Source organism: Acipenser ruthenus, chromosome 26 (genome assembly GCF_902713425.1).
Source record: "Acipenser ruthenus chromosome 26, fAciRut3.2 maternal haplotype, whole genome shotgun sequence".
Lineage (NCBI taxonomy): Eukaryota > Metazoa > Chordata > Actinopteri > Acipenseriformes > Acipenseridae > Acipenser > Acipenser ruthenus.
Genome location: NC_081214.1, coordinates 704,434 through 713,821, shown reverse-complemented (window position 1 = coordinate 713,821; position 9,388 = coordinate 704,434). Strand labels below are relative to the sequence as shown.

The window sequence follows — 9,388 nt, the reverse complement described above, 5'->3', positions numbered from 1 at the left end:
GCAACAGACCAATTAAGACTCGAGGCATTCAACACAAATACACTTTTTTTATTTTCGGATGGGTTATAATCCCTGTGTAATATTTTAAAAAACGCTTTTGTGTTTTTACAAATAATAAAACTATTAAAAAAAAAAAAAAAAAAAAAAAAACAAAACAAACATTCGTGATGCCTGGAATGTATTCTGTCGCTTGAGGGCTACCATACACAATAATGTCAACTGAGGACCTCTAGCGGAAGAAATCAGAACTACTGCCAATAGAAAGTAAACCAGGAAGTAACATCGAGAGCGCATAGCCGACATAGGAAATATCAACGCACCTTGTAATTGTACATGCTAGTGTTTAGCACAGTCCTCAGAGAAAGTGACGCCATATAGTTATTTATTTGACACTCTCTCTCTCATATCTATATAAGACTAGTCATGCCAGGTCCCATAGTCGTAGGGATTGGAATTGCAGTTTATATTTTGATTTATTACAATATTTTCAAAGGTCCAAAATGCAAAAGTTTTGCAACGCTGGTGGGGAAAACAGCAGTGATCACAGGTGAGAGAGAGAGAGAGAGGGACAGACTGATGCGTTTGCATTACTATTATCAACTTGAAATGGTTCGGAATGGATTCGCTGCAAATCGTGATGCGCTACAGTTTTCTTTTGTCAGGTGCGACTCACAATTCTTTCTTTTTTATTCCTGAATTTCTGTTTGTTGCTTTTCAAGGTGGCAACACTGGCATTGGGAAGGCGACCGCTCTGGATCTTGCAAAGCGAGGCGCCAGAGTCATACTGGCGTGCCGCAGTAAACAGCGAGCGGAAGCGGCCGTGTTTGACATCAGAAAGGTAATCGAACAGAACGTGATAGAATAACCGGGCCGCACAGTGGGACAGCCCCCTTACTGCGACCGCATTGCTGTTACTGTAATGCAGCTTACCCTTAACGGCCTCGGTGTTCTTCAAACTCAATGCACTTTCAAATTAAAATAAAAATGAACATTTTTTTTTTTATCCTGCAAAATTGGCCCATGCATCTTGATGTATTATTATAACCAAAACACTGGTTTAGAAATATACACTCGAATTTGACTTGAATCTGCATAACCAGATTTTCAAGCAGAACTACAGTCTCCTCCTCTCTCTGTTATTTTACCTGCCCCTAAATATCTGCAACAAATTCGTTTGACAGGAGAGCAGCAATCACCAGGTGCTGTTCATGCAGCTGGACCTGGCGAGCCTGCAGTCTGTCAGATCCTTCGCTGAAACATTCCTTCAAACGGAGCCTCGGCTGGACATTCTCATCAATAACGCAGGTGAGGTTCGAGAAGAGCTGCGTCCCTTTTCATATATCCACCTTCCTTACCTCAGAAGCAGCAGCGCTAAACCTTCATGTCTGCAGTGATGCTGTAGAAGAGAGTGAGATAGTGCCAGGGCACTACTGCCCTGACCTCTGCTCTCTGCTCTCGCTCTTCTCCTGCAGGGGTCGGAGGGCATGGCCAGACCGCTGACGGCTTCGAGCTGCACTTCGGAGTCAATCACCTGGGTCACTTCCTGCTGACCGCTCTGCTGCTGGAGCGTCTGAAGCAGGCAGAGGCTGGCCGCGTGGTCACCGTGTCCTCGATGGCTTATCGCTACGGGAGAGTGGATTTCAGCACCCTGGGCACCCCTGTATCCCACGACTCCTCGTCCTGGGTGAAGACGCAGGGGTACTGCCACAGCAAGCTGTGCAACATCCTGTTCACCCGCGAGCTGGCTAACAAGCTGGAAGGGAGCACAGTCACCTGCTACTCTGTGCACCCAGGTGAGGGGGATCTGCAGCCAGATCTACAAGGGTTTTCATTACAGCCAAGTTTTTGTTACAATAGGACAAAACATTTTTTTTTGTCATATAACTAATATTACATTACATTGTAACAAGACTCCCATTTCATAGCAGTTTGATCCATTGCCTATATGCTGTGGCTAATCAAGCTTGTCACAGTAAAACCTGGAATGGCTGAAACTGCTAGGCAATAGGACAAGGGGTGGCCAACGTTTGCCCATCCACACCTGGTCTTGTTCCAACCCTGTTCTAAATTGTTTAACTGAAAACCAACATGCAGACCCTGAAGTAGTTCATTATATAATTGTACCAGCTAAACCGGGAGTGGAACGACAGGCCACTTCTGCAGTAGGAGTCTTATTTCCACCCCTGCATTGTCTAATGTGTGACAGTCAAACCCCAGTCACTGAGCGACAGCCGTGCCTGTAAGCTAACCCTGTCTTTCTGTCCCCGTCCTGCAGGGTTTGTCTACACCGAGGTCTTCAGAGACATGAAGACCTGGCAGAAGCTGTTCTTCATCCCCTTCGCGAGGCTGTTCTTCCAGGGTCCAGAGGGGGGCGCTCAGACCTCCATCCACTGCGCGGTTCAGGAGGGCATCGAGGTGCTCAGCGGCCGTTACTTTGCAGACTGCAGCGTGCAGGAGGTGGGCACCCATGCCCGGGACGACGGGGTCGCCAGGAAGCTGTGGGAGGTCAGCGAGAGGCTGGCGGGACTCGCCTGAGCCGGCTGATCTGGGATTAGCGACTGGCACCACATCGAAGCTTGCTGTGAACCATCACTGTGTGGGACCTGAAGCTAAATATACCCAAGCTACTAGAAACATTTAACATGGTTGTGGTTTTAAATGGTATAGGATAACATACTGTGTATGGTTTTAGAGAGCTAACTGGTGTTGTATATTACGGAATTCAGTAAAGACAGTTAAAATACAGGTGTGTACCAAACACTGAAATGCACATTCCATACACGCTTAGGAATTCCAACACACAGGTATACAGACTAGTGGGTGGAGAGCGGTGTAGTTCCATGGAAGGAACAGCAGAGGGCGCTGTTTCCTTTTGTTTTCACCTTAAAAAGAAAAGAAGCAGAGACTTCATTTCCTACACGTGGGTCTGTTGCAGGAAAGGGACGTGGTTATAAAGGCAGGAGGTTGGTTCAGCTATCTTTAGAATTTCAGTGCGTACTTTAATTATATATATATCTCCATCCCTCATTTAAACTGTTTGGGCAATATAATGAGGACCCTATGAGGTCCAATAGCGATAGGAAGACTACTTTGTTAATAATAATATAGCGAAATAACGCTGTCATAATTATTAAATAAAACGACATAATTTAAACGTTTTGTATTCGGTGTTTTATTTTCAAAACAAACACACAAACACGTTTGTAAGCGCGGTATGTTTCCTGCAGAGTATGTTGAGCAAAAATAATCGAATTGACTGCAGTTGGTAGTTTCCACTCTATGCGGACAGGACATGACTTTATGGATAACTGCTTTCCGTTGTATTTGACAGGCGCATCAATATTTGTTCTTCAAAAGACGATTTAAACACCCCAGTCTTTCTTGCGTGCTGCGACTCTGCAGAGTCACACAGTTTAACGCGCAATACATGTTCTTAGTTTTTAACTAAGTGGATCAGCAGAAGATACTCCAAGATGACGAGTCTACGGCGGCTGCAGAGTGCGTTTGGTTTCAGTAGATGGTTTTGGAGGAAGCCCTCTGGTTTCACGCGTGCCGGGGGTACCAGTTTAGATAATTGCATTTCATATACACATTCCAGGAAGAGCTTTTGCACCCATGAAAATGACGATTCTAAACCCAGGACGGCTGGAATGAGAGGGGCAGACACGGCTGCTAAAAACAGGTTAGGTCCTGCCAGTGATGAAGACGACCTCAAAACGAACACGAGGGACTTCTTCAGCTATACTGCCAAGGCTATCAGACACCCCTCTGTGCTCGCCAAGAGCTACAGCGTGCAAAAACAACAGACTTTCGTAAAGAACAAAAAGTGGTCAACGAAAATCCCAAAACCTGAACTACGGAACAGGGCCACTGTCGCCAATGAGCTGCAACGACTGAGAGACGAGGACACGCCAAGCCCCAAGCGGACGGGCTCGCCTAGCGGCATAGCTTACAGTAATATGAAAAACAAGGACTCCGAAATTGTATTTGGCGTCTCCCCTTGTTACCTCGCACTGGCCCACGGCCGGAGAGCACTCCACGGGCTGTACGTGAAAGAAAGCCGGGTCCAGCAGCGGCCGGAGGTGCGAGAGATCTATCGGCTCGCTGAGAGCCTGGGCGTGACCGTGCAGCAGGCGAGCAGACGGGCACTGGACGGGCTGTGCGGGGGTCGAGTTCATCAGGGAATGTGTTTGGAAGCGAGCCCTCTCGGATACGTGGCCGATAATGAGCGCATTGCTCAGTGCACCCCGGGACAGTCGCTGTGGCTGGTTCTGGAAGGCATCCAGGATCCCATGAACATGGGTGCGCTTCTGCGCACTGCTTATTTTTTGGGGGTGGACAGAGTTGTGGCCAGTCTTCACAACAGGTGAGTACAGTGCATTCGTGAAAGGAGTTGTTAGCAGGGATGGAAATGTAAGACTCCCATTGCGTGGCACTTTGATCCATTCCTGGTTTTACTTCAAGTTTAATAAGACTCCTCTGAGCTTGTTGCCTATGCACTGTGTCTAATCAAGCTTGTAGTAAAACGTGCAATGGGTGAAGCCGCTGTGCAACAGGATTCTTATTTTCCATCCCTGAGTTAGTCAAACACATTGAGGTGTTCTACTGCACTGTGGCGAGTCATCCAGCAGGGGTCACTGGAGGGTCAGGAGTGGAATGGGATTCAAAAGCAATACACTGGGTGTGATCACTTGATCTAAATGTTGGAGGCGTGAATACAGCGAACAGCACTAATCCTGGAAATAACAAGGTTAGTGCTACTCGCAGTCTGTGAAACCAGCCCTGAAATAAGGGGAGGGGGGTTTGAACAAGAGTGTCTCAAACAGTGTGTGTGTGCGTCTGTTCAGTGTGTTTTAATATTTAACAGTTAATCAGAATGCAGGTTTGATCCTATTGTAATATTTCAAAGACCACAGCATCTACAGTGGATCTATAGATATCTCCGCGAGTGTAAAAGTATGATTTTTATTTGATCCTCGTTTTTTCTCAGCTGTCCCTTGTCTCCTGTGGTAAGCAAAGCCAGTGCTGGAGCAATGGAGGCCCTGCCAGTTTATGGCTCTGATGACCTTCCAGATTTGCTTAAGGTATCACCACCCTCGATTTTAACATGCAATAATATACATCCTGTTACATCAAGCAGGACCTTGCTATTTCAATACACAGCAGAGCGTCTACCGTTTGCAACTCTGGTTCTGCTGGGGTAGCTTTCAGAAAGCCGTCATGTGTTGTGTGTACAGCAGGGGGCAGTGTTGCACCATCATTGCGGTCCAGTATTTTTCCTCTTTTTATTTCTCTGCAGTGTAGATGACAGCAGTGGATCTGTTCTGGATGCCCTATTTATTCTGTGTAATAAAGAATTACATGTAAAGCTTCACGTTCGTTTTCTAGACTGAGCAGTAGCAGTGTGGTAATGCATAATGATAATTAACACAATGCATATGGAAACAGGTTAGCAATGTTTTTTCTGCACATGGTAAATGCTATTGCAGTGTGTAACATTGTTACTTTTTTTTTCTGTGTTAGACCCAGATTGCCGGTGGCTGGCAGGTGATTGGAACGGTGGGCTCAGCCACGAAAGCCGTCCACGTTCCGGTCCTCCCATGCTCTGAGTTTCACTGGAGCCAGCCCACCATCCTCGCTCTCGGTACGGTTCAAAACAGAGATGCACAAGAGGCCACTGGTTTTTATTTTTGTGTGAAGTATTTGTGGAGAGAAATGTCTGCAATCTGCTTAAACAGGTGAAGGCCCCTTGCTTTGCTTTGCTTTGATGTGTTCTGCGTGGTTACTTTACCCGGGTGATTTGAAGTTTGCTGTGATCGTCCGATAACCTGGCTAATGTACAGCGGGTTGAGAGGAACAGGAAGAAGACTTTCTTCTGCTAGTCCTAGTTTTGTGAAGTCTGTGTCTGTGTGTGTGTGTGTGTGTGTGTTCAAACAAACAGTCCTACAACTTAACACCAATTCCAAAACCTTCCAGAGCCTTTAAACAGAGTTTGAGTTGAAAGTTCTGTGAATTGGGCCCTGCCCGAAGTCTCATGCGCAGGGTTCTGAGCGAAAGCGTTTTCATTTTTGTCTGCTCAGGAAGCGAGGGGTCTGGCCTGTCTGCGGAGGTGCTTGCTCTGTGTGGCTGTCTGCTGACCATTCCTCCCGGGGGAGAGCCCACTCTGGGGATGGACTCCTTGAACGTGTCTGTGGCTGCAGGTTTGTCTTCAGCGTTTTCATTCTCACACATGTGCAGTTATGACTGTTTCACAGATACCGATTCCAGCACTAATCCCGGACCGCCTCGTTCTATTTCAGGTGAGGAAACCCAAGAATAGAGCTAATCGGGGTCTGTGAAACCAACCACATGCAGTGATCCAAACAGATTCCTTCTGCTTTCAGGCGTAGTTGTGCTGGTGCTTCATGAAAGCCAGAGATACTGTTAGACCATTTCAATTCACTGTCATAGCTGGGGAAAGAGTGTTTCACTAAAATATAAATGAATGCGATAAACAAAGCAGATGTGGACAATTTTTTTTTTTTATTCATTGATTTGATGATATCTTAATCAACTCAAATAAAATACATTTCCTCATTCTTGTTTTAATGCATGAATTTACATATCCAGAATAATGCTCCCCCCCCGTCAACGGGTTAAAAGGCTTTGGGGGATATCTGATAAAACAATATAATATATTTCACAATGAGTGATTAATGTGATCAGTTTGGTTCAGTGCAAAGGAAAATACATTCTTGTATCTCTGCTTATAAGATGACCTATTTCCACTGGCCCTGAGACTGGAAGTGTGTATCTCACACAGAGACACAGCAGCGGCACTGCATTCCTCAATATTGATTGCAATCCAATACACTGAATGGAACAGTGACTGGGGGAACTTTAATACCCGTGGCGTGAACTGCATACAAATAGAAACTACTGAGCGAGGCTGGAGAAGCAGAAAAACCGTGCTGTATAACACATGTGAGAAACGCTGGGACTATCCCCTGTCAATCTGCAGCAGGCTGAGGCCAGTAATCTCGCTCAACATAACAGAGCTGGAACAAATGCATGGGTTCGCTGATTGCAGTGAGCCCCAGACAGCAGGAGAGTCCCCTGACTATAGCAGAGAGTCCTGTTTTCAATGCAAATGACAAGCCACCACCCAGCCCTTTTAATAGAGACCGTGCATTTATATTGGCTCATCACTGATCCCCTACACACTTAGCGATTCTTGTGCCATGTTGCTCTGCTCCGCGCCTTCAACCTTTCCCTGGTCCTCATCCCACACTTCATAAGCAGGTAGCGGCTTATAATAATGACGTTTGGCAGCCTGCAGATCAAGCAGGGAATCGTGGCTTGTGAATGCAAACTGCAGGGCCGCCAGTCAGTGTACAGTTCTTGCTGCACCAAGGTGTGTTTGTTTTGTTTTTTTTAATAACGTAATAAACTTTCTATTGCTTTAGTCGTGAGGTTCTCTTTAACCCCTGTGATTGTTTATTTTAAGGTAAAAGCTCATTGGGTGGATATTGATGTGCAGCTGTTCTGTTGCAGTGACGTGATTATATTTGGAAGGTTCCTGACACCCTTTTAGCAACCTGAATAATTCCTCATTAAATTGTGCACTCGACACAGAACCCTAATGCTAACAGAAAAACACTCCGACCGCAATTGCAAACGTAAAGTAAAGCTGAAACACTGGGCTTCAGGTCTTCTGTCCTTTCTAGATGAGGAGTCATCGACGGTGCTGGATCCCATGCAATAAAGACATTTATAGGAAAAACATTTGTGAGTTGCCTTGTTTTAATTTACAGTTTTTAAAGAGGTTTCGCACTGGCAATACAGAAAAGGGTAAATCTGACCTTTTTTTTGTGAAAGTAAAATAAAACTCAAAAGGCTGGTTTCACAGACCCAGACTAGCACTCGTCTGTACCTAATATTATTTTAGTGAGGGTAATCCTAGAAAAGTATAAAACTGGGGCAGGTGAAACCTGGACTTGCATGTACCGTGTGCCTGAATTGTTGGTTGTTTTTTTTTTTTTTTTTTTTAGGAAGAGAAAATAAAAGTGCAAATTGGTTTTGAGTGCAAATACCTTTTCTGATCTCTCCCAGTGCGTGTTCTGTTTGCACAGCAGTCCCTCACACTACAGAACTCAGTGTCTGAAGGGTCTGGCTTGTACTGAGGTGCTCAGATAATAGGGCTGTTCTCCCACCACTAGTCACTGCAGTGCATGCTGGTTAGCCTTCACATTGCTTATTGATTTTTCCTCTTCTTCATCTCTTTCTCTTGTAGGTATTCTGTTGCACTCTCTTGTGTCCTGTAAGAGAATGAAACTCTGATGCCTTCCCGGTTTTGTGTTTGCTTTGGACCTGATCCCTGCGTACAGTACTTAAGCACTGGATTACTCCATCAATTAGCAGCCGGCCCGTTGAAAACCTGCATTGATTGACTATGCTAATTCGCACGGCCCTGTGTTGTGGGCGCTGTGGGGAGCAGGCTCCCTTTCCTGCAGCATGTGAAGACTGTTCAGACGGCGCTGAAGCGTGGCGTGCCTTCGCCAGCGATACAAGAGCAAACCGGTTTCCAGGGAAACCACAGCATTGCCCTGGCAGGGGATGGGCCCTCAACTCAAACTGCATTTATAATATCCTTTAATAGAATTGCTTTAATCAGCCATGCGTATGAGTAATCATTTAGCCTAATGTGAAATAAAAACTTATATATATAAAAAAAAGTTCTGCTTGTTCAAATCACTTCAAATACCAGAAGGGTAACATCTAAACAGCTTTCATATTCCTGCACTGGTAATTTTTTAAAGGCCAGTGGCCTTCCTGTTTGAAATGTGGCTGCTCTGTAGAGAGGGGAGCTGAGTCACATTAGGGTCGCTGTTGTAAAGAATATCCCTCACGTTGTGCTGCTCAGGGCCTCCGATCTGCAGTGTTCAGGTAATCCACCCTAATGAGCAACAAAACACCAAGTTGAAACATAAAGAAAGCAACCCCTTTTCATCTGGAAGCTTTTCAGCCACTCTGAATATAGATGCATACGGTACCGTCACTCACTTCAGTCACTCTGAATATAGATGCATACGGTACCGTCACTCGCTTCAGTCACTCTGAATATAGATGCATACGGTACCGTCACTCACTTCAGTCACTCTGAATATACAGTACCGTCACTCTCTTCAGTGTATGACTGATCCCATTGCATGTACGGTTGCCGTTTAGTTCTGTTGTATGATTGGCAGGTTAAGGCGTTGGAATAAATGCAGCACCAAGCTGTGACGCTGTGCACACGATGTAAAACTCCTCTGTTTTTTCTGCTCTTTTTTTTTCTTCTGTAGATTAAACAGTATTCCCGGGAAGTCGTTGGCTTAGGAAAGAGTGGGATGCAGCTATTTAAATGCAG

The 9,388-nt window shown here is 45.5% G+C and overlaps 2 protein-coding genes across 4 annotated transcripts; both read left to right on the top strand.

Annotated features, from left to right (window-relative positions):
* The first annotated feature begins 238 nt into the window (after positions 1 to 238).
* Positions 239 to 3,154, top strand: LOC117429825 (dehydrogenase/reductase SDR family member 13-like). The gene is made up of 5 exons (XM_034049673.3): positions 239 to 547; positions 720 to 838; positions 1,182 to 1,305; positions 1,473 to 1,793; positions 2,276 to 3,154. The coding sequence occupies exons 1-5, from the start codon at positions 424 to 426 to the stop codon at positions 2,533 to 2,535; spliced, it is 948 nt and encodes a 315-aa protein (XP_033905564.2). The 5' UTR covers positions 239 to 423; the 3' UTR covers positions 2,536 to 3,154.
* Positions 2,892 to 8,714, top strand: LOC117429824 (rRNA methyltransferase 1, mitochondrial). 3 transcript variants are annotated; one of them, XM_059001263.1, is made up of 6 exons: positions 2,892 to 2,963; positions 3,332 to 4,366; positions 4,991 to 5,084; positions 5,524 to 5,644; positions 6,081 to 6,200; positions 8,273 to 8,714. In XM_059001263.1, exons 2-6 carry the CDS (start codon positions 3,474 to 3,476, stop codon positions 8,317 to 8,319), a joined length of 1,275 nt encoding a protein of 424 aa, XP_058857246.1. In that variant the 5' UTR covers positions 2,892 to 2,963; positions 3,332 to 3,473; the 3' UTR covers positions 8,320 to 8,714. The 3 variants fall into 3 exon arrangements, 2 of the variants coding, with proteins under 2 accessions (XP_058857246.1, XP_058857247.1); XM_059001264.1 differs by having other exon boundaries at positions 2,929 to 2,990; XR_009308963.1 differs by lacking the exon at positions 2,892 to 2,963 and adding an exon at positions 6,300 to 7,767 and having other exon boundaries at positions 3,291 to 4,366.
* Positions 8,715 to 9,388: the final 674 nt, after the last annotated feature.

Coding starts and splice junctions, on each gene's coding strand:
- LOC117429825 (XM_034049673.3), top strand. CDS start 424: ATGCCAGGTCCCATAGTCGTAGGGATTGGAATTGCAGTTTATATTTTG. Junction 548..719: donor GAAAACAGCAGTGATCACAG/GTGAGAGAGAGA, acceptor TTGCTTTTCAAG/GTGGCAACACTGGCATTGGG. Junction 839..1,181: donor CCGTGTTTGACATCAGAAAG/GTAATCGAACAG, acceptor TTCGTTTGACAG/GAGAGCAGCAATCACCAGGT.
- LOC117429824 (XM_059001263.1), top strand. CDS start 3,474: ATGACGAGTCTACGGCGGCTGCAGAGTGCGTTTGGTTTCAGTAGATGG. Junction 4,367..4,990: donor GTGGCCAGTCTTCACAACAG/GTGAGTACAGTG, acceptor GTTTTTTCTCAG/CTGTCCCTTGTCTCCTGTGG. Junction 5,085..5,523: donor ACCTTCCAGATTTGCTTAAG/GTATCACCACCC, acceptor TTTCTGTGTTAG/ACCCAGATTGCCGGTGGCTG.